General features: G+C 36.7%; 1 protein-coding gene across 1 annotated transcript in view; it reads left to right on the top strand.

Moving 5' to 3' along the window:
- LOC150088825 (glutamate receptor-interacting protein 1-like) overlaps positions 1–25,981 on the top strand; it is a 111,449-nt gene that overhangs the window by 65,791 nt on the left and 19,677 nt on the right. The window contains exons 12-16 of the mRNA XM_090370926.1: positions 4,466–4,683; positions 5,926–6,141; positions 9,273–9,417; positions 17,046–17,191; positions 21,192–21,214. Of these exons, the coding sequence (XP_090227052.1) occupies positions 4,466–4,683; positions 5,926–6,141; positions 9,273–9,417; positions 17,046–17,191; positions 21,192–21,214 (748 nt within the window). The remainder of the gene's footprint in view (positions 1–4,465; positions 4,684–5,925; positions 6,142–9,272; positions 9,418–17,045; positions 17,192–21,191; positions 21,215–25,981) is intronic.

Below are 25,981 nucleotides of genomic sequence, written 5' to 3'. Positions count from 1 at the left end.
AACTGAGACTGCTAAAAGACAAAATCACTCAATTAATGCAGTTCAAAATCAATTTTCAGCACAGTTTTTTATGCAGAATGGAGCACCAGCTAACTATGCAAATATTTTTCACAAATTCTTAGACAAAAAGTTCCTGGTCAGTGGATTGGATGGCAGGGTTCCATTGAATGGCCAATGCACTCCCCAGATTTAATATTCTATGGTTACTTTTTTTTGATGATTCTTAAAGGATAAATTATTTAGTAATAAGCACAGGTCTCTTTTGGAGCTTCAGCAGTTAATAGTTTTGAAAATTTAAGAATATTTCTGGGGAATTTTGTCTTGTTAGCTGTTGCTCTGTGCTCAAAAGACTACAGTTTTTAAAAGAACAAAATGATGGCCATACTGAACAGATGGTGTAACTTTTTTATTTTTTTTAAAGTTTGTGTATGCCCTTTTTATTTGCTAGCATTAATTTAAAATATATATTTAAAAGGGCTATTTATGGTCAAACATGTTTCCTTACTTAAGGACTACCTCGTATATTTATATATATAAACACACACACACACACACTCTGAGTTGATCTTGCATTAGCAACACTTGCTCATGCACCCCTCATGTAGGAAAGGACTTTATATACATCTAATTAGAAATATTTAGTCTGTGATGCTGGTGAAGTCACAAAGTTTGGAACAGCTGATACAAGTTCTCACATGTGGCAGTTAGTTTGTCAGTGTTTGTGAGGAAGAATGGGTTGGCATTGAGATCTTTCTGACTTCAAATGCGGAATGATTGTGGGGTCAGGATGTGCAGGTGCCAGCATCTCAATAACAGCCAACATGGTTGAGTACTCCTTGTTCTGTGGTGTCATGAGTCTATTGTGACAGGCTTAACAGTAGTTGAACAACAAGCCAAAGGTCTTGTGTAGTCGACCCTATAGTGAACATTGTGTGTCTTGTCTCTTAACACAGCAACGACTTAGCATAATTGAGCAATAGCAAGGCAAATATTCGTATGTACTTTGTCTTTTGTGTATTCTGTCAAGTGGCACTGGGGGATTTCCTCTAACTTGCATCCCTATGAACTAGTGTACATAGTGTTTAGGTCAGGGGGCACTAGTGGTGTCCCACAACTCTGCTTATGTGCTGGACATTAGTTCATATAGGCTATGGCAGCCAACTGTACCTTGCTTGTGCCCGTCAGCACCAACAGTGGACCACTAACATGTGTAAATCTACCACCTGGTTTGATGAATCCCGATTGCAACTATTGAAGCAATGAAGCAGCATGACGCCATGGCACCTGAATGTTCTGTTGGTGTTTGGCAGTGGTGGTATGGCTCATCTCTATCCGTTACTGGAAGAAAACCCACTTCAGTGCTCACCCTGTCACAAACAATTTACAGTCCGTCATTTTCTGGTTGATTGACTCTTATATTCAACCATCTGGTCAAACCCTTTTCAGTCACTCTCTGTGTTGAACATCTCACATGATTTATCTCACTTCATAGGAAATGAAACAAATATAGAAGAACTTTTGATGTATTCAAAATATATTGGCCTGTACAGGAGCATATAATTTAACATCTGTAACAATATGTTGCCTGTAAATAAATTATGAACAGATCCAATTTGGCTTCAGTGGCCCTTGTATTGTTAAACCCAATACCAACAACAACAACAGCAGTGATGTTATGGTTTATGGGCTGTTTTCATGGCATGCCTTGGGTCTTCTGATCACTGTTAAATGGCTTATTGGGAATGCCTACGTTTCTGTTGTTGTTGACCAAGTACATCCCTTCATGATGACAGTCTATGCAGACAACTCTGGTGTCTATCAACAAGACAACATGCCATGCCACAAGACCTGACAGGTTGCTAACTGGTTTCAGGAACATGACAATGAATTCTGTCCTCTCATTGGCATTCAACTCACTTGAGCGTGTTTGGGACTTTCTGGAAAAAGGACATTCATGCTGTGATGGTGTGATTATCCATCTGACAATGTGTGGACATTACTGGACACAGTGTACATTGCATGGGTAGCACTACCACAGGGGCACCTCTGTAGCCAGGTGGGCAGGAACAGCAGTGCGTGGCATACGCTTCTTGATTAGACCGGGGTTCAGGCCTGTGACCACCTGGTCTGGAAATGACCACCGCATATCCCCGGAGCAATATGGCCTTAGTTGCTAATGCTCCTAAAAAAAAAAATAATAATAAAAAAATAACTACCACAGAGCACCCTGCAACACCTTGCAGAGACCATGCCAAGATGTGTACAGGCTGTATTAAGGGCAAAAGGTGGTACTACGATGTATTAGGTAAGTGTTACTAATGCAAAGTCAATTCAGTATATATGAAAGAAACTTTTTTTTATGTCTTAACCTACACGTAAAACTTACTGAACATATTTGCTTTAATTAGGTGATGAATTCTTGAAAGTTTTAAAACCAGTTAAGCAGCTATTTTTTTATGTAAGTTCTTTACTTAATTCCTTAATTAATTAATAAAAATCCTGAATATCATCTCTATTTAAATGACTAAAACATGGAAAAGGTGCATCATAGATAGAAGGTATCCCATTCCAGTTAAGTAATGGGAAAGTTTTGTAGTGTGATGGATTTTAATATTATTATGATTCTTCTACCATACACAGAAGTTTGTTGAATCTGAGTTACTCTAGTGCTAGAGATGAATTTATGGTTGTTGGAATAGAGAAGAAACTTTTTAATATGGGATATGAATTCTGTAGCTGCAATTTTTAAGAAATATGCATAAAAATATATTGTTGAAAAGAGTGGAAGTAAAAGGATGCAGTAGAGTTAAAGTTGAACTATCCATAGTCACAGTTTTTCCTTGGTGAATTTAATTTTGTAAAAAATGGAAACTTTGCATATAAAACTCATTAAAATATTAACATTCTTATTTTGACTTTATTGCCCAACACTAAAGTAAAATTACAGTCAAAAATCAAATCAGAATAAATATATATTACCTGATTTGGTTTTGTCAAATTCTTGATCTGAATAACATAAATTCTTCAATTTTGACTTCTGTAAGCCCAGATAGTACAACTGATATCAACAGATGCAATTTTTTCCACATTTCTAAGCTATTTTTGTGCTGCCATCTGTTATGAACTGTGTTTACAGTTAGTTGGACACAGATAACTGATGGCAACATGTATTAGAAATATTTCAAGACAGTTCATACATTAAAGGAATATATATTGTTTGAAGCCATCTTCTAAGCGTATATCTACATAGGTATGCTTGTTGTTGTTTGTTATTTGGTTTTTAGGAGCATTAGCAACTAAGGCCATATTGCTCCGGGAATATGCTGTGATCATTCCCTGATCTTTCCGCATTCCCGTATTTGGTGGTGACGGGATCGAACCCCGGTCTAATCAAGAAGCGTGCGTTACGCACTGCTGCTTCTTCCCACCTGGCTACGGAGGCGCCCATAGGTATGCTCTCCAGAGCCTACACATGAAAAATGTATGCATACATACCATGAAGCAAACCTGACTTCAGTTTTCACCATACACTCCTTGTATGTGTGTTGGCGCCTCCGTAGCCAGGTGGGAAGGAACAGCAGTACGTAGCACACGCTTCTTGATTAGACCGGGGTTCGAGCCCGTCACCACCAAATACGGAGGATGCGGAAAGATCAGGGAATGACCACCGCATATCCCGGAGCAATATGGCCTTAGTTGCTAATGCTCCTAAAAACCAAAAAATAACAAAATAATATAACACTCCTTGTAATTTGGTAGATATACAAGGTTTTTGTTGTTACTCTATTACCAATGACCTTCCACAACTTATTCATCTACCTACTTGATTACCAGATAATTCTGGTAATCAAGTAGATAGATTTTGCACACTTAATACTCTTGATTTTTTCCTTGCGAAACCTCTCCAAGTGCACAAGATTATCAGTCCTCTGGATACCTCACATCACAACATTGTGCTAGTCTTTTCTTCAGTGGCACCTCTCTGTCTCATAGCTGTTCTCATTTTCATGTCATTTGGCATTATAGCAATGCTAAATAAGAGGATCCATGTGATTTCTATTCATCTTTTCTCTGATTTGTTGTTTAAAATCTCCTAATTATAATATTTCTCAGATTATCACTGAAATTATAATCATAGTAATGAAATCTCTTATTCAAAATTCCACCCTGAACTCTTGCCCTTTTATCTAAACCATTGTTTTTCCAAAAAAAATGTTGGGTATAATCAGGATAAGAATAAAGCAAGAGTCCACAGATTTTTTTTTCTTAAGCGATTATAATCTTGCTGTTGCACTGTCACAAAAAACACCAAAAGAGCAACAACCTAACAATTATCAAAGTAATAATTTAACATGTGCATAGTAGAAATATGCTTTTAGTATAGAATTCTTAATTTTAAAGAATTATGAAGAAATTCAATTGTTCTTGGTGTGTAGTGTAGTCAAATGTCTGTTTTTCATTTTAGGACAGGTGTTATTCAGGTTGGAGATAGAGTGTTGGCAGTGAATGGTCAGAGTACTGAAGGTTTGACAGTGGAGCAAGTTATGCAGTTAATTCAGCAGTCTTATCCTCGAGCAGTATTAGAAATTGAGTTTGATGTGGCGGAATCTGTAGTACCTAGCAGTGGTACTTTTATGGTAAAGTTAATGAAAAGGGCTACTAGTCTCGGAATTACTATTAAATGTAAGTTTTAGAAGATAAGCGTATGTCCCCCTCCCCTGAAGTAGTATATTAAATCATTACAGATGTTCCTGAAACCAGTTAGCAAACAAAACTGCTGATTTATTTATAATCTGTCAGGTTCCACAAGTCTTATTAAAAATTTTTGAGTAAATGAATGAGATTCCATACATCGTTCTGTTCTATTCTATGCTATTCTTCCTAAATGGTATATTCTTAATTTTGGTAAATGTGAATCCATCTGCCTCCATATTTAGCATCCATAACCAAAATTTAAGGGGAAAAAATTCAAATTCAGTATTAATGACTGTGTATATACATAGCACACGCTTCTTGATTAGACCGGGGTTCGAGCCCATCACCACCAAATATGGAGGATGCGGAAAGGTCAGGGAATGACCACCGCATATCCCGGAGCAATATGGCCTTAGTTGCTAATGCTCCTAAAAACCAAACAACACACACTGTGTATATAACCCTCTCTTTTTGCAAATCAACTTTTACCATCATATGATAAATTCTAGTGTAAATCCTAATAGAAATACAATTTTTTTTTTTAAATGTGGTTAGCCCTCATACTAAATTTATTATCCAAGCTTCCAACAGTAAACTTTGTTTTAGTAGCCTATACCTCAAGCTGAGTGTTCAGATGAGAAATCCTGTGCATGCCTCAAATTCAATGAACAGTCATTACTAATACACAGAGCTCAGAGGAAAAGTTTTTCTAAAATGCCATCTGTATCATTATTGGGTTGGCTGTCATACATTCCAATAAACTGTTTTAATTTACCGAATTTATGGACATTAAAAAAGTTGTCATTCACAAGATAAAGCAGATATAGTTTTACACATTTTTTGTAATGCCTTGCTAGTAGTATTTGTTTAATTTATCCTTTTTTCATTTGTTTTTCTCTTTGTTTAGTTGCATAACAGGCTAATAAAACATCATAATTCTCTGTAATTTTTATAATTCTTTTACTAGTGTGTTGATTGAGATAGCTGATAAATAAATAAATTTTTTTATTTAAACCTTTAAATTTTAACTTTTTCTCTGCGCTGTCTTTCTTGTTTCTTCTATTTTTGCATGGTTGTTTTATTTTTACTTTTGCATAAACTTGAAGAAACTTGAGTAGGCAAGTTCTGTTTTCATACAAAACTTTTCTTTAGAAATAAGATATAAAATAATTTAGAAATAAAAATATACAATTTCAGAATTCCTTTTTGAGAACTTCTCTTTAATTTTAGCTCCTAAAAATCGTAAGCCAGGTGATCCATTATTAATCTCAAATGTTAGGACTGGTAGTGTGGCACATAGGACAGGCACTCTTCATCCGGGTGACAGATTATTAGCAATTGATTCTGTACGCATGGATAACTGTTCTGTTGAAGATGCTGCTCAGATTTTGCAGTGTTGTGATGATGTTGTGAAACTGAGAATACGGAAAGATGAAACTTTTTCTGGTAAGTTGGAATATACTGTACAGCACCAAATTTAGAATATATCTATTGACACAAAATTTACATCCCCCCCTCCCTTTTTTTTTTTTTTTTTAGACGTTAGAGACAGCTGCATCACAGAAATCAGGACACTGGTCATATTTAAATCAACAAATAAAAAATTTTTAAATTTTATTTTCATCCAGAAATTAAAGAGATCTTTATGCAGTGTGAATAGCATGGAGTAGGTCAGAATATTAAAATTTAATATCTTTTATGAACATTGAGTTTGTTAACAAAAGTAAATTCTAACCAAGGTAACAGAGGACCTAAGAATACTGATTGCATCTCTGTTTCACATGCTGTGGTTACCATTAAGGTTGCTAATGGCAACATTAGTATGCACACCATTGGAATAACAATTAATACATATAATAAGTGAGAAAGGTCAATTAAAAATCATCCTCAGACATTTCTGTTCAACTTCTATTAATGTTATTAGTGAAAGTGTCATTCAGGTTATTGTTAGTACTGAAATATGATACAAAAAATGCAAGTTTATAAAGCATCAGCCAAAAAAAAAAAAAAAAAACCTCCCACATCAAATCCCTTTCAATAATTTGTCTAGTTCTTCCTTAAATTTATTCAAACTGTCTGCTCCACAACAACAGATGGAAATTTGTTCCAGCAATAAACTACCCACTGGCTGAAACTAAACCTTTGCACATCTGTTCTGTGACCATCATTTCTCTGTTTGAATTTATGCCCCTGCCCCCTCGTGTGTATTCTGAGCGAGAGGAAGAATATCATCAGCACTGAGCTTGCTCAATCCATTCAAAGCCTAAAACACTGCAATCAGATCATCTCGCAGGTGCCTAGCCTCCAGACACTGCAATTTGCAGAACTGAAGTTTGTCTTGGTGAGACCACCCCTAACATTCCCTTCACCAATCTCGTCTGTCTCTTCACCAGCAGATCTGCATCATCCTAAAATGTGGCCTCCAGACTTGTATGCAGTACTCAAGATGCAACCTAACCATTTACTTATACAATGGGATAATCACCTGCTTATCCCTGCTAGCAAAGTTCCTGTATATCATAGACAAAACCCCATGAGCTGGCCCAGCAGCTTGTCTGCATTTCTTAGAAAACTTCATATCCAACTGCCCATTTATCCCTAGGTCTCTTTCATTTTCTACTACTCTCAGTGTAGCACCAGATGGTATGGTTAATCTAGGATTATTACTGCTCCCCACATTCAGTACCTTGCATTTGTCAATATTAAACTTCAACTGCCATTTCTCAGCCGATCTGCATAATCTTTTTAGATTTTGTCATAGTGGCTTACCCTGATTACTGTCATTAACCACCCTACCAAACTTTGTTTCATATGCAAACTTAAACATTAAGCCCAATGTATTTCATCAGTATCATTAATAAGTATAGAAATCAAACATTGGACCCAGCTCTGAATCCTGGGGAACTCCACTAATAACATTATTCCATGAAGATCACTGTCCATTAATAACCACTCTCTGCTATCCCTATCTCCAGACCAGTAACTTTCCCTTAATGCTACACTGTTCCAGTTTTTACAGCAGTTTTTATTTGTTCACGATCTTGTTTATGAGGTTGTTGGTGTTAAGGTTCAAAATAATTTAGAACTTGAGTAGAGATTTTGGTGGTTAGGATCTGACAGTAATTTCTTTCATGCTGTGAGGTTGATTATAATCTAATGTAAAATTCTTCCTATGTTTCTGGTTTTCTGTAGATGGTTTTCTTGTAACCTTGACTTGATAAAAAGTATTCTCTTATGATTTTGAAACCCAGTCATAAAGCAGTATTGAGACATTAAACTGTTATCAGATTATAAAATTTCATCTATAAATCTAGTCCTGAGCTGAACGGTTTCTCCATGTTCTCAGTTGTAGTGTCATTCTTTTACAATTTATTTCAAATTTTCTTTATGAGTATTCCAAATAATACTCTGGTAAGTTATTAAGAATGGACAGGTATAGCAAATGTTCATCCTCTGATGAGATGAGCATTACAAATAATAAATAAATTTTCTGTTTATACTCTAGAATGACCACATGGTCAGAGAAGTTCAAAAGATAGAGAGAATACAAGAAACAGCACCATATTTAGCAGTCATGGGCTTGAACACTAGTCACTCAAAGCACATGTACTTATGAACCCTTGTGCCTGACTACTCAGCTAGGACTGTCCTTTGATACTACATTTGGTGGTTTTTGTGAACATAAACAATTAACCATGTATAGAAATAGTGATTTTTTTTCCTCAAATAATTTCCAGTATAATTAAATATTTGCCTTTTATTTTAATTTTTTACATTGTTATAAATTGCAACTTATGTAGTGTTTCCCCCACCCCTTCATTTTCTTCTTCACCCCTGTTGTTTCTGTTTTCACATGTAAAAAAAAGTGTGTACTTCATGAATTTTCACAGAATTTATCTTGATTGTTGTGGAGGTGCCAAGTTAATTCTTACTATGAATCATATGTGATTTATGCAGATTTGTTTTTAAGGCTGGCTTGTTTGTTGAATGAAAAAATTCCAGGGAAAACCTCACACAGTTAGCTCAGGTTTTCTGTGAAAGATAATCCATTTTTATTTCTGTAATTAAATCCCTTATTTTCTTTTGGTAGTTTTCCTTGTTTTTCATTTTATTCTAAGATTGCCTGTTCTATATATATCTACCAATTTCCATTTCTCTAGCAGATTTATGTTTATGTTATTCTTCTGTTGTTTATTAATGACAGTGCTGTTCCATTTCCCCAAGAGAATGGAATAGTAAGATGACTATATTAACCATTCAGATTCCATAATAATAATAATGGTCACTTTAATGCATTAGTATCTGCCAGTTTTACACTTTCAAGTAATTTCCCATCTTTATTCAGTTTAACCATGTTAAAACGATTCGTTATTGTGAAGTTATTTTTATTTCAAAATTTTAATTAATTTTAAATTGATATAATAATAACTATTCTCTTTTTTGCAACATAATTAAAATGTTATTTTTTATATTCTGGCAAGGCCATTAGGCCAGAGGAGTTTACAATTAATTATTTTAATCAGTGAATACAATCATTAATATTATTAGCAGTTATTCCTTTTTTAATTCATGTTTAGAGGAGCCAGACGGTAGAGGCATTGTAGTGTATACTGTTGAATTAGTGAGGCACGGTGGACCTTTGGGAATCACTATATCAGGTACAGATGATTCCTTTGATCCAATCGTCATTTCTGGTTTGACAGAAGGAGGACTAGCAGACAGGTAATATCTGATTTTTATTATTACAATTCATTGTGGTTTCCTAAACTTATCTTGATTCTTTTTTTTTTTTTTTTCTGTTTCAGTTACATTTTAAAATAAGTGAATATTCTAATTTTTCAAAAATAATACAGTTGGGCCCATTGTTGTAAAACTTCATTTGGTAGTACAGTGCAACCTCAATGTAATGTGGGTGTCAGGCAACAACTTTGATACCTGCCCTTATAAGTGAAACACTTTATATCAATAATTGATATCGATGGTTCGACTGTTGATGATCCTGCTCAGATAGCTGACAAACCGAACAAATATTTTGCAACTACATTCACACATGGGGAATTCTGTCAAGAAGTGGAGGACGGAAGCATATTAAACTCTAATATAATGGGGATCTTAATGATTTTGTAATAACTGAGAGCAAAGTGGAAGAGAAATTGTTGAAGTTAAATATAAGAAAGGCACCTGGAGTGGATGGAATCTATCCGGTTATATTAAAGGAGGCGGCAAAGGAAGTAAGCAAACATTTTAGCTGTATTATGAGGGCATCCTTGGACTCGGGGGAGGTCCCCACGGACTGGAGATGTGCAAATGTAACCCCAATTCACAAAGAGCGATCAAAGGGCAACACGAGTAATTACACACTTGTTAGTTTAACTTCTGTTCCTGGGAAAATAATGGAGTCGCTGATTAAAGAAGCATTGCGGGATCATCTAGACAAGACTGCATTAATAATTCAGAAACAGCATGAGTTTGATAAATGGGAAGTCTTGTCTGACCGGTTTGATTGGATATGATGTGGTTACAAGGGAACTGGATGCTAAAAATAATTTTGATATCGTATACTTGGATTTCAGGAAAACTTTTGATTCTGTTGCACGTGGAAGACTACTATACAAATTGGAGCAGTATAACATTAAGGGCAAATTACTACAATGGATAAAAAGGGTGGTTGAGTGGGTGGAGACAGAGTGGTAATTAATGGACACTGCTCTTTGTGAACTAATGTTATTAGTGGAGTTCCCCAGGGTTCGGTGTTGGACCATTGTTGTTTTGTATATTTATCAATGATATTGATGAAGGTATATCAGGCTTAATGTACTGATACTAAGGTTGGCAGAGTTGTTAATGACAGTATGCTACTGCAACAGGATCTAGAAAAGTTAGGCAGGTGGGCTGAATAGTGGCAACTTAAGTTTAACATTGACAAATGCAAAGTACTGCATTTGGGTAGAAGTAACCCCCCAGAGAAACGTACCAACTGTGTGGTACCACGCTCAGGGTGGTAGAGAATGAAAAAGACCTGGCTGTAATTGTGCAGTCAGATATGATGTTTTCTGAGCAGTGCAGACAGGCTGATGTCAGAGTGGGGTCTTATCAATGATATACAGGAATTTTGCTAGTAGGGAGAAGGAGGTGATTATTCCTTTGTATAAGGAAGTGGTCAGGCCACACCTTGAGTACTGCATACAGGTCTGGAAACCTCATTTTAGGAAGGATGTAGAGTTGCTAGAATGAGTACAGAGAGAAGGGCAGCAAGATTGGTGAGGGGAAACAAAGAGGTGCTCTTACCAAGAAAGGCTTAAATTCTGCAAATTGCAGCATCTGGAGAATAGGCAACTGCAAGGTGATCTGATTGAGGTGCATAAGGTCTTGAATGGGTTGAGCAGGCTCAATGCTGATGGAATTCTGCCTCTTGCTCAGATTACGAACCTGAGGGGACATAAATTCAAATTGAGGACGGAAAGTTGTAGAATAGATATTTGGAAATTTGCCTTCAGCCGGCGGGTGGTTGATTGTCAGAACAAGCTTACATCTGTCATTGTGGAAGTTGATAGCATATAGGTTAGTGCAAAAGCATCATTTTAATGTAGCCATCTACCAAAGTTGTTAAATTATTTAATTAAATTGGCATCGTTTTAGTTATATCTCATATTGTGAATGCCTTCACAACGAGTCCACTGAGAATAAGTAACAGTAGTCTTTTCTCTGGTGAAGTGTTACTTATTCGAGGTAGTGCAGTACCATGCAACTCGTTGTGAAGGCATTCACAATATCTGATATAACTAAAACAATGCCAATTTAATACTACTTTGGCAGGTGGCATTTATTAATATGATGCTTTTGCACTAACCTATATGTTAGTCATTGTACCTCATAGCATGATTTCTTTGTCCTTAAATATTTTATAGGAAGTTGATAGCTTAAATTAATTCAAGGAAGAACTGGACAAACGTTTAGAATGAATGGTTGTGTGAAATGGGATTTTGTTTTGATTTTTTTGGCTAATGCTGTATAAGCTTGCTTTTTTGCATCATATGCCTCTACTAATGCTAATTTTATAACCAAAAAAATTTTACCATTTTATCCCTAGTTTTTTTAAACATACAAAGGGTACTAGGAAAGTTTTGCAATATGACGCAACAATGAATCACAGGAAGCTGATTGTTGCTGCATGTTGAGACATGTTCATACGTGCATAGTAGCCGCCGCACCAAGTCGATGGGCTCAGTTATTCATTAGTAGTGAGAGTGTAAAGTGCTTGCGATGGCATCGTGGTCACGAAATGAGATAAGGACAGTTTTGCGGTATAATTTCGTGCATGGTTTAACCATAGACCAGTGCTTAGAAGAAATGACTCTTGCACTAGATGATGATTGTCCACATCGTACAACGATATTCAGGTGGTATAGAGAATTCCAAAGGGAAAATTTCACTCTGGAGGATTCTGAGAGGCCGGGAAGGCCACGAACGTCAGTTACGGAGGAAAACGTTACTGCTGTGAGGAAAATGCTTGACGAAAACAGGCGAGTGACCTACCAACAGATAGAGGATACTTTGGGCCTAAATGCACCAGCAATTCGTTCGATTCTGCAAGATCATTTGCACGTGAAGAAACTTTGTTCTCTCTGGGTGCCGCATCAACTGACTGAAGAGCAGATGACACGACGTGTGACTTGGTGCCGGGAGATGTTAAAAAAGTTTGATAAGGGACAATCTCGGTATGTGAACAACATCGTGACAGGTGACGAGACTTGGCTGTACTATTACGATCTGCCGACCAAGGCTCAAAAAAAAGTTTGGGTCTTTGATGATGACGACACACCCGTAATTGTCAGAAAATCCTGATCTGTAAAGAAGAAAATGATAGCTGTATTTTTCAAATCGAGTGGAATTGTGGAACGTGTCGTTTTGGACACGCAGAAAACAGTCACAGCTAAGTGGTATACTGAACAATGCCTGCCTAAAGTCATTGGATCTATGAAGAACCTGCGGCCAAAGTCAAGAATGGACACCTGGTACCTCCATCACGATAATGCTCCAGTCACCGCGCCAAAGCCTGCACCGAATATTTGACCACGACAGGACTGAAACTTCTCGAGCACCCTCCCTACAGTCCAGACCTTTCTCCCTGCGACTTTGCACTGTTCCCGCATGTGAAAATGAAGCTAAAAGGGAGGCGGTTTTCCAGTGATGAGGATCTTCTACGGGCTTGGGACAACGAGTGTGCTTTACTCCCTAGTGAAACTTGGCAGAACTGGTTTAAAGATTGGTTTCGGAGGATGGAGAGGTGTATTGAATGTAGAGGAAATTACTTTGAAAAAATTAAATAAACAAAGCTGTATTGCAAAACTTTCCTAGTACCCTTTGTATTTACACTTTACTTAGTAATTAAATATTTTATTTACTAATGTTTTATGAGTATATAGACTAAAAGACATAAAGTATTAAAGGTTATATTGTTCCCTTTATATCCTGCTAATACAAAATGTTATAAACTTCTATTTTACACATTCATTCTGAAATAAGCATGTAACTTAGTTTGCCAGAACTGATGACAGCATTTTTACATAATTCTCAATAGTGGTCGATGCAAATAAAAGGAACTGGAAAGTTGCTGGAGAGGCCTTCATCCTGCAGTGGATTGAAAATGGATGATGATGATGCAATAAATGAAGATGTTCACTATCACTGAAGTTTTAACCATGTCATCACCTCATTAATGTTTTTAGGCACTTAATTTCTGGTGCTTTTTCCTTACATGAATCATCCACATTATCTTCTAAGTCACTCCCCATGTCACTGGCCTTCTGTTTGTTGATTGTCTCTCTACTGTTCACAGAGGTGAACAGTAGAGAGAACATGTGGTGCCTCACCAATAGTACAAACTCACTTTCAAACCGTGAAGCAAAAATATCACTCTTCATCCAAGCATTGGAACTATTTTTATAAATCACAGGAGAGATTTCTTGTTTATGTGCTTAAAACACCAGTGACTTTGGCTTTTACCAATGCACAATGGCTTTAGCTTGTGATTTCAAGTCTTGTTTGTGCACAATAATTCTCTCTTTATTAGTTTTCATGCCTGCTTTGTTGGGTGCCTTCAGGAGCTTTAAATGTGTCATCATCTTTACCATGTAGCTTTGAAATTGAAGTGCCTGTGCTTTCAAAATTATCCTGTTTATCGGAACTCCTTCACTATGCTTTTGTACAAACCACTTGTATAATTATTGGTCCACATCACTGTTTTTACAAAGTCTAGTTTTCTTTCTTTGGAGGCCTACTTTATCTGCTATGGAGTCTATGAATTAATGCAATTTTTCTTCCTCTTTCATCCAACTGTGTATTATTCCTTCTGGAATTCCACATTTGTGAAATATACTGCATTTTGTTTCACCATTCTTTTAACTCTTTTGCTAATCTTTAACTTTTCTTCAACTATATAATTTTTTACTTCATCAATATATTGATAAATGATATTGATGAAGGTATATCAGGTTTAATGTACTGACACTAAGGTTGGCAGGGTTGTTAATGACAGTATACTACTGCAACAGGATCTAGAAAAGTTGAGCAGATGGGCTGAATAGTGGCAACTTAAGTTTAACATTGACAAATGCAAAATACTGCATTTGGGTAAAAGTAACCACCAGAGAAACGTACCAACTGTGCGGTACTACATTCAGGGTGGTAGAGAATGAAAAAGACATGGCTGTAATTGTGCTGTCAGATTAGCCATTACTTCGGTCCTACCGATTTACTAATTTTGCCATGTATATATTTCTGATGCCGTGGTATTTACCATGTTTTGTGAAAACTAAAACCAAAGCCAAATTGTCCAGCCTCCCATAGTGCCGAAGTGAAGTTGTGTGATTTCTCCATAAACCACTTGTCAGTTCATGTATATTTTTGTCACGTTCAGTCCTTAGCAGTTTTTGCTATCTTAAGTGTAACTTCTAGTCAAAGAAAGGATGCCATGTGCTGTTGTTTCCAAAAATTTACTTTGTAACTTATGTAATGCACTTGACAAACTGTAGCTATATTCCCCTCCAGAGGTAGCTGTTAGTAATTAGCGTTCCACTGATATGCTCTTTCATTGCATCTCTAGCTGAGGGGAGAAACTGGGTGTCTACAGTAATTAGTCTCTGTTGAGTTCTGTTGTTTATAAAAATTACTCTGCAACTGAATATATATATTGAAGCAAATATACAACTAATTTTTAGCTAATTTTCCCTTCTTGGAAATATGGTATTAGGATATGAGTGTATAATAACAGTATTCACTTTTTTCTAGTTTCCAATATGAAATTACTAGTTCTTTGAACACCCTATGTTTTTTTATAATTTGTGTTGGGGGGGGCATGATCATAGCTATATCTGAAACCATGGTATGAAGAGGCATGTCATATCGAGGTTGCACTATATTTACAAATACTGATTTACTATAAGTGAAGTTAACAACTTTATAAATTCATTACAGTGAAAGTATATACAGGTATCCTTCAAGTTACATAATTAATGTATTCTTGAAAATAACTGCATAAGATGAAAGTGGGTATCTTAGAAATAATTTTCCCCATAGAAAATAATGTAATAATGCTAGGTTATGTTCTGGATGAAATTATTAGGCTTTTTCTCCCCCCCCCCCACTGGTATACTTTTCATATGAACATTTTACAGGCATTTTTGATTACGATATGATTATAATTATAAAATCATTTAGTGTTTTGCAAAAAAGGATCAGAAAGTTTCAGGGGCTGAATTTTTATTTTTAAAAAAATATTTAGAGATAATTACAGATTTTTACAATTAATGATCTTGACTACTTATACATTTTTTCATTGGTTATATAATTGCAAAAAAACTTCTTTTAAGCCCTTTTTTGAAAATTCCTTAATTGCATTTGTCATAGGTGCCATAACTTCTGCTTCACTGAAAAATAGCCATCCTTTGAAGAGTTCTTTTCAAATTTTTCCTTACCCGCACATCAAATCTCTTCCTTCTGATTGCATCTCTCAAGTGTTTAATGATCTATGATTACATAATCGTATTAAGAGTATGACCCCCCCCCCTTGTATAAATTCATAATTATCCCTCTGTAGTGAAAAAAAATTCTAGCATAATCTTTATACCTGTCTGTCTGAATATCCTTTAAGTTGAACTATTGTTTCCATATGATCAACTGTAAAAAACTTAGAAAGTTGTGAATCTTATGTTTAAGATTTCAGATATAATGGCTTAGCAACTAATATATTCTAGTTAGAGGCTCTCTTCAGTTCTTATTTGATGATTGGCCAGAGTAATATTTCTAATGTAATATACAAGGTTGCCATTTATTCACTTCACTTGCAATGTCTACCTCTTTATCTTGCATCACAAGCAAATTAAACCAACTTAAGATGATATGGTGCATGTAGAAAGGGTAGGAGAGAGGGAAACTAGCTAGACTGATATTTGAAGTTAAAATGAATGGTATTAGTCCTGGTGATAGACCAGGAGGAAGGTCATTGGATGGAGTCAAGCAGGCATTATAGGAAAGAGGACTTACTTTGGCTAGAACTGAAGATCTAAGTGGAAATAGGATAGCATGGAGGAAAATAATGAATGGAGGGATGATTGTACAGGACTGATTTATTCCGTCATAGTTACTTATATTCTTACTGCATATAACAGATTTGGATAATGATTATGATGTTATTGTAAAGTCTGAATCATTTCACTGTATATTAAAATTAGTTAATAGTGGTAGCTTTATATTTATTACAAATAATAAAGAATTTTTATGTGTTTGTTTTTATTTTATAGACAATATAAGTATTAAGTTATCAGTATGTTATTACATACTGATAACTTAATGTATTGTTAGGAGCTGCAAATATTATTTGAAAAACTGTAATTATACATGGGTTGGCAATAGCTTCAGTTGTGTATGTAGAAAATATCCAACTATTCTTAAATTTGCCAATCTTGTATTGCAAAACAAGCCATCATGAGTTGCCTTGATGTTGCACCTATACTTCAAATAAAAGGCACTGCTCCTTGTGAAGAAGTATATTGCCATTTTTTTTAAACGTGTACCATTACCCATACCATTATTATTACCATTACCATTTTGGCACTTATTGGCAACTCATCAGTGGGTGACGAGGCACAGTCAGTGAAAGGCTGTGTTGAAATATTTCCACAATATGAGAGATGCTAAATGGAACAGGCACTTATGGCAACTTGCTTTGAAATATGAGGGTTCAACACATTTTGTAGCTTTTATCTAAATCTGTTTGATAAAAATCATCCTAAAAGATGTAATTTTGATGCTTCTTATCTTTAAATATTATTACATTTATATTCATCAAGGACTGGAGCATTGCATATTGGAGATAGACTACTGGCAATAAATGGTCACAGTTTGCGAGGGAAACCACTAAGTGATGCTATTCTCATGTTGCAGAATTCCGGTGATGTTGTAACTCTGAAAATTTCCCGTTCTCCTAATTCCCATGGTAAATATATATTTTTTTGAATTTAGGCATTGTTTTATTATTTCATAAGGCACATACCAAAATTGTGTAGTGGTTATTTTCAGTTATTACTGTTGGATGTGCAGTGGAAATGAAGTTCTAATATTTTTTTGAGAATTTTTGACATATGTGCACTATGTATTTCAGCTCTGTATGTAATCCATAGTCATCTTCTCACATACACTCTGAAACTTTACCACTTTCTTTGCTTCCTTCAAAAATTGTGCAGTTTGCACCAGTATGAAATATTCATATACATCTTGCCAAAATGACTGTTAAAACAGTGATTGCAAACATATCATCTATTTAATTTGGCAAGATAATAAATGTATCCTTATAGTCTTTTATATTCTTTAACTATTTCAGTTTCAGATTTACAGAAAGTGCTTGATTTAATGGAGGGGGGAGATGATTTTTAGGACTTGCTATTCTAGACTAGCATTGAAATACTAACTTACAGAAAATATTAAATATGCCAGATGTAGTAAATGAAATGAAACTTATTACAGAAACTGGAGGAAACATGGGGAAAGAATGAGCTAAGAGAGAGAGAGAGAGAAAACCTTGCCAAAACATTGGGCTGCCAATAATCATGGGGTCACATTGAAAAAAGAGCACCATACTTCCCTTGAAAGAGAAATAGTACTATTTTTAGTACTATTTCTCTTTCACCAAATTATTCCATGAAAATGGGGACAATTAAGCTGGCCTTTGAAATTAGTATCACGGAGTAAATTAATTAATTGATTATTTTTTTAAATATAAGAACAGACAAGGCTTTGAAAATTACAGTGCGATCCAATTTCTTTAGTCTTTTCAATTTTTAAACATACCGAGGGAAGGTTTTAGTATCGATTAGGGATACTAAAAACTTAATCCCTGTCATAAAAACATGTAGCACAGTTCTTGGAGGTGATTTGGTATGATATGTGGCCTTATTAATCTTTGATATTCAACATTTATTTATTCATTTTAAAGTTATGGCTTTCATCTTGATACACAAATATGAATGTGAGTGTTAAATTTAAGGATTTTATTAAAGATTAGTCCATGAGCTTCATGTTTACAGACTTCAAATCAGTTGGGTCATAGACATAGTCTAGTAAGCTTTCTTTCTCCTGATGGAAGTCATATTAGGAAACTTTTTTGTCATTTGATATGTGGACCAAATTGCTTGTGCTATCTGGAAATTTTATCTGTGGTTTATTTATTAAGCTTGATTGGGGTTCTTATTTGGTGATGAACTCAACAGTAATGACAAGAAAACGGTTCTGAACAAAATACTCAAGTATTAATGAGAAAAAAGAACCTTAGAATATATTCAACCAGTTCTCCCATTATATTAGTTGTTCAGAAATTTAATATTTTAAGTATGACTATTCTGTCCCTTCAGGTAGCTCACAAGAAATTCTGATATAAGTTACCATGAGTTCCATAGAACCATAAGAATAAGATATGTAGAGAATTCAGGTTGCAGCTTGGAAAACCATAGTTGTATCTCTGTAGAGTATATCGATTTGTCCTCTGTGACAGTATGGTGGTTTTGTCACTTGCCATTCATTTGGAGAGGTCTGGGTTTAAACCCTATTGGAGACTGGAGGAATTCTTAAATGCTTTTTCAGGCATTATCAGGGTTGTAGTTAGCTGATCTCAGGTGGAGGGGGGTTGTGTGTGTGTGTGTGTGTGTATATATATATATATATATATATACTATCATTGAATTATATTAAATAAAGTTAAATTATAATGAAATAAATAAATAAATAGTGAAGCATTCATTAGAGGCAGCGACATGCAATTTTATCTAATTTAATTTAACATATTGGATATATATATATATATATATAGAGAGAGAGAGGGGGGGGGATGTTTGGGGTGTTTGTACATGAGTTATTTAGGGTTTTTCAGCCTACACAACATTGAGATCAGTAAATGAATACATACTTGTATAGACATAACACACTGCAGTGGTATGGCTTAAGATGCTAATGCTCTGTAAAACCAATAACTATATCAACTTATTTTTGCTACCCCCAGCATTTAGATAAAAGCAGATGAAGTTACATTGCTATCAGTGGTCAATTTAGGTATGTGGGTCTGTAATCTTGTTCTCTTAAGCAATTCTGTAGTGATGCACTACATCACTATAGAATTGCTTAAGAGAATATAGTATTATACTAGCATTAGTATTAGGCTAGCCATAGAGTGCACTGGCCAAAAAAGAAAGTAGATAAGAAAATACAAATTATACACTTCCCTCTTCATGTAGGTAACTATCCAGTTGACCTTTGAAGTCTTCAACTGTTAGTCTCAACTACCTGCAGAGGCAACTTGTGGTTGCTGGAACAATTTGCCTCTGCAGGTAGTTGAGGCTGACAGTTTAAAGGAATTCTGTGGTCAACTGGATAGTTACTTCCATGAGGAGAGAAGTGCATAATTTGTATTTTATTATCTACTTCTTTTTTTTTTTTTTGGCCAGTGTAGCAAAAGCCTGTACCTTGCTTCCTTGCACTATTTGGCTATACTAATACTGATCGTTTTAAACTAGATTATATAGTATGTGTGATGGATGAGTTGGGTGTCATACCTCAGTGCAGTAAGTTTGGTATCTTGTATCCTGCATGACATTGAGAATCATCTCTTAGTTGAGATTACTGCTTAAGAACAAATTGAATCAGAGTAAGTAGAATCTTGCAGTTGGAATTAAGCTTTGAAGTATCCTCACTTTAATGAACTTATCACTTTTTCTCTTTTTTTTAGTTTTGTATATGATACATATTATTTTATTCACTGATATAACTATTAAACTCAGGAATAAAAATTTATTGCATCAGCACTCAATAGTTGAATGACAAACTAACTTAGAGAGGTGCAGTAATGCATTTGGTCATACTATCACCCTGTATTGTAGTGTTAGCACAATAGTAGAATGCATTCTGTTGGATGGTTTAAGTTACTCACAGTTTAAAATCAAGTTGATGAAGAAAATTCAATCCAAACTAGCATATGACTATGGTAATTGGGAAAATATTGTAAATTAAGAGGGGAACCATAGCTGAAAACTTATTCTAGTTCGTGTTTTATTTACATTTTTTATTCATATTACCTATAAGCAACATCAATAGTAGAACATGTTTTGTTGAATATTCAGGCCATTCATGCATTACTTAACACAATTTTTTTTTAACTTTCTTAATCCCTCCTTTCCTGTAACAGTTCACCCCCTTATTACAAATAGGAAATATTATGCATGGAAGTAGGAAAGTTTATTAGTATCAGCCAAAAAAAATGAAATATACAAATGAAAATTTCAGCCATCATCCCTTCCTGGTAATGGAAGGCTGACCTCATATATAATGCATATCAAATCATAATGCAAATATTTAAATGATTATATAGATATTTCAAAAATGAGAATACTATTAACACCACTGCTGATGTTTATCATTTACACATAACATGTTTTAATTGTTTATCTGGCCCTTCATTCTCTTGTTATGAGAATAAAGTAAATTTTCATTACTTCTTTCAAAACCACGCAAGTACAATTCTTGATCTTCAGCTTAATTTTAGACGTTGTTAGATGTAAACAGTATCACAAAGTTTTATCAAATTAATTTAAAAAATAATGCATTGAATTTATTGGTTATTTCATATAGTAAAATGGAATAAAACACCATTTTAACAAATGAATTTTAAGATTAATTATTATTATTATTTTGAGGATTAAGCAGAAATTTTAACCAAACCAATTAACCTCTTAGCAATACTCTTGTTGAATCAGTTTTTCTCACTTGATAATAATGTCCTCTTATATTCCAGCTAAATAATTCTAGCTTGACTAGGATTAACTGATGTATAGGTTTACTGTAAGTGTACTGATGAAATCTAAAATTTTCCATTTTATTTTAGTTATATAATCAATGGTTGGCTTATCTAAACTTTAATTTTTTTCTTCTTTATTTTCATTTCATGCAAACAGAGAGGAAAGGAACCAAACAAGTAGTAAGTGAAATTCATTACAATAAAACTAATAAATATGTTTATTATTTTTAATTTCCTTAAAAAGCAGTTTTCAATTGAAGACCAATATCATCCAGTTTCTTCATTTTCCTATATTCAGTAATTGAGATTTGAGATCATCGTTCCAGACTCACCGGGTCTGGAACGATGATCATCCAACCACCAGCACCTAATGAAGCGGTTATGCTATTCTACTCTGGTGGTGAGAAACGAGAAGCAGGAGTGGGCTTTATGGTCGATGCTCAGGCCTATGCGCCAACTGAGACTAGCCTGGACCCGACCAAGAATGACTTCTACAACCAGCTCCAACATACGCTGGATTCAATTCCGCAGACAGAAGTGATCATCCTCGCAGGGGACTTTAATGCCCATATTGGCGTGGACAGATCTGGTTGGGAAACAACAATGGGCAAGTTTGGCCATGGGAAGATCAATGACAACGGCTTACGTTTGTTGTCCTTTGCCGCATCTAACAACCTGATCATTGGAAACAGCCATTTCCAGCACCCTCAAAAACATCAACTTACATGACGAAATCCATCTGGCAAGGACTCAGCAATCCTGGACTACATTTTGATCAATGCCAGATTTCGCTCATCACTCATGGACGTTCGTGCCATGAGGGGACCTGATTGCGGATCTGATCACTACCTCATCCGGGCTAAGGTGCAGCTCAAATTACGGCATGCAAAAAGATCATCTCGGTCAGCCAAGCTGGACTGGAGGCAGCTAATGAATGCTGCCAACAAACAGGCATATCAGATCGCCCTATCCAACCGCTTCTAGATGCTGGCTGTGCCCGAGGATATAAATGAAGAAGAAAAGCAGATCTCTGATGCCATCCTGGAATGTGCTAAGCCCCTATGTCCACCTGCCCGACGTCGAACGCAACCATGGATATCAGACGAGTGCCTCGACCTCGTGGACAAACGGAAACAGGCAAAGTTGGTCGACTTTGAACGGTACCGGCAGCTAAACCGAGAAGTCCGACAAAGAATGACAGCAGAAAGAGAAGCATACTGGAACCAAGTGGCAGACGATCTTGAAGTGGCGGCATCCAAAAACGAGTACCGCACTCTCTACCGCACCCTCAGATGTCTGAGTGGAAAGACCAAATTGACTAGTGACAACATCAAGAATGCTGATGGGACCTTCGTGCGGTCACCATCCGAACGCCTGCAACGGTGGAGTGAATTCTTCAAAGCTTTGTATAATCACGACCTACCTCGGGGACCGCCAGCAACAGCACTCTCGATCGACCCCCCTGAGGTCTCCATGGTCGATGTTGAGCCTACAGTAGAAGAAGTGAAAGCAGCCATACAATCCCTGAAGAATGGCAGGGCACCAGGAGTGGACCAAGTCACCACAGAAGCGATCAAAGCCGGGGGAGATGTACTGCTTCGCCGACTACACTCACTCCTCAAAACCATCTGGTGCACTGAACAAATTCCGTTAACATGGAGGAAAGCCATTATCGTACCGATCCACAAGAAAGGTGATAACCGGGACTGCAAGAACTACCGTGGCATCAGCCTCCTTTCCATCATCGGAAAGGTCTTTATGAAGATCATCCAGTCAAGACTGCAAAAACATCGCGAGCAAACTAGTCGAGAAGAACAGGCAGGATTTAGACCCGGGCGAGGATGCTGTGATCAAATCTTTGCCATTCGTCAGCTGATGGAGGAGAGGATCCGGTGTGGACAGCGAACCGTCATTGTTTTCATTGACTTTAAGTCTGCTTTCGACTGTGTCCACCGGCCTGCCTTATGGAAACTACTAGAGGTTGAACATGTACCTCGAAAAGTCATCACACTCCTCCAAACTGCATACAACGGTTTAACCAGCCAGGTGCGCATCCAGAATGATTTATCTGAGGAATTTACCATCCAAACTGGAGTCCGCCAAGGGGATGTAGCCTCCCCGTTGCTTTTCAACATCGTGGTCGACGCCATTATGAGGCAAGCATTCAGAAACAGACAGGGCATACAATATGACAAGGATCACTATGTGACTGACCTGATGTTTGCTGATGATAGTGCTATCCTTGCCGGTAACGACGCTGAAGCCATGGACATCCTCTACGACATTGCCCGCATTGCCCGGCCATACGGTTTGAAGATCAATGCTGGTAAGACAAAGGCCCTGACAACAGATGGGTCGCAAGCCACCATCTATCTCGAAGGCGTCCAGATCGAGCAAGTGCAGGACTTTAAATACCTTGGGTCGCTGGTCCAGGAGAAGAAAGTTGCATCCACCATGGAAATCCACAGCAGAATTGGACAGGCGGCCACTGCGTTCGCCTCGCTCAAATGGTGTCTGTGGAAGAGGACCAACATTTCCACAAAGACTAAAATCCGACTCTTCCGGACTTTGATCCTGCCCATTCTTCTTTACGGATCGGAAACGTGGATTTGTCTCAAGTTAGATTTGAACAAACTTGAGGTATTCCAAATGCGATGCCTGCGGCAGATCTTGGGCATCTCTCTTCGCGACCGCATCACTAATGATACCATCCGCGCCAGATGCCAACAGCAACCAACCATTGCCGACCAAATCCAGAAGCGAAGGCTCAGATGGTTTGGCCACGTATGTAGAATGGGCACGAACAGAATACCATCCACACTCCTTTGGAGACAACGACCCACCCAATGGAGTGTCCAACGGACCGCACCTAGGAAAACGTGGGCCAAGCAAGTGGAAGATGACTTGAAGAGCCGACGTCTCGACCTTAACCAGGCCAGGACTGAAGCCATGGATCGTAAGGTATGGAAGAACATCACAGAGCAAGTCCGAAACCCTGCGGCACCTACAGCAGCATACTGGTTGTGTGGCCAACCGCCTCCCCCAGCTGCCAGCTAAGGACCAAAGAAGAAGAAGAAGAAGAATTGAGATTTGGGTTTGCTGAAATTAGTTTTCATTAAATCTAAAAGCCCTCATAGGGATGAAACTTTCCTTTCATTGGTAGGATTTGCAATTATTTTTTACTATTCATAACACGTGGTGCCCAAAAGTAAATTACAACCATAAAAATCTGAGATATCAAGTAGTATATGTATTTGATAGAAAATAATTGCATTCTTTGTAGAAAGAGTATTTTTATAAGAGTTAGTGTGTACATTGGGTCAAATAAGAAATATATATTTATTTTCAAAAATCATAATTGTGGCTACTTAAAACTGAAGAACCATTCCTGCACAATTCAAACATTTAATATAAAGTACATATAATATCTATCAAATACATATTTTACTTGATATCTCAGATTTTTATGGTTGTAATTTAACTTTTGGGCACCACATGTTATGAATAGTAAAAAATAATTCCAAATCCTACCTTTCCTTTCATCCCTATGAGTGCTTTCAGATTTAATGAAAATTAATTTCAGAAATCTTTGGCAAAGGATGCAAAGAAAAACAGCAAAGAGTTCTTTACTTATGTAAACTCTAGAAGGAAGGGGATGAATCAGATTGGTCTACTTGATATTGATGGTTCAACTGTTGATGATTCTGCTCAGGTAGCTAACAAACTGAATGAATATTTTGCATCGACATTCACACATGAGTTATTCAGAGAGGGGAATGCCAGAGGTGTATTCAACTCTGGCAGTAAGCTAGATAATCTTGTAATAACTGAGAGTAAAGTGGAGGAGAAATTGTTGAAGATAAACACAAGAAAGGCACCTGGAGTGGATGGAATCTATCCAGTTATATTAAAGGAGGTGGCAAAGGAAGCAAGCAAACCCTTAGCCATAATTATGAGAGCTTACCAGGACTCAGGGGAGGTACCCATGGACTGGAGATGTGCGAATGTGACCCCAATCCACAAAGGAGGGTCAAAGAGAAACAGGTAATTACAGACCTGTTAGTTTAACTTCTCTTCCAGGGGAAATTAATGGAGGCACTCGTTAAAGAAGCATTGCAGGATCATCTAGACAAGACTTCAGTTATAGCTCGGATGCAGCATCGATTTGTTAAGGGGAAGTGTTGTCTGACTAATTTGATTAGATACTATAATGTAGTCACAAAGGAACTGGATGCAAAGAATAACTTTGATATCATATATTTGGATCTTAGAAAAGCCTTTGATACTGTTGCACATGGAAGACTGCTGCACAATTTGGAGCAGTGTGGCATTGGAGGCAAATTGTTGCTATGGATAAAGGGATGGTTGAGTGGGAGAAGACAGAGAGTGGTAATCAATGGACACTGCTCTTTGTGGACTGATGTTATTAGTGGAGTCCCACAGGGTTCAGCGTTATGTCCATTGTTGTTTTCTGTATTTATAAATGATATTGATGATGGTATATCAGGCTTAATGTCCAACTTTGCAGACGATACGAAGGTTGGCAGGGTTGTTAAGGACACTACTGACGCTATGCTGCTGCAACAGGATCTGGAAAGGTTGAGCAGATGGGCTGAGAGGTGGCAAATGAAGTTTAACATTGACAAATGTAAAGTACTACATATGGGAAACAGTAATCCCAGAGTAACGTTTCAACTCTGTGGTACCACCCTGACAGTGGTAGAGAATGAAAAGGACTTGGGGGTAATTGTGCAGGCAGATATGAAATTTTCTGAGCAGTGCAGACAGTCTGCAAGAATAGCTCATGGTGTCTTGTCAATGATATACAGGAATTTTTCTAGCAGGGATAAGGAGGTGATTATCCCCTTGTATAAGGCAATGGTCAGGCCACACCTTGAGTACTGTATACAGGTCTGGAGGCCTCATTTTAAGAAGGATTTAGAGTTG

This window comes from Mastigoproctus giganteus, chromosome 3 (genome assembly GCF_048544385.1).
Source record: "Mastigoproctus giganteus isolate SK-2022 chromosome 3, ASM4854438v1, whole genome shotgun sequence".
NCBI lineage: Eukaryota > Metazoa > Arthropoda > Arachnida > Uropygi > Thelyphonidae > Mastigoproctus > Mastigoproctus giganteus.
This window is presented reverse-complemented; position numbering and strand designations above follow the sequence as displayed.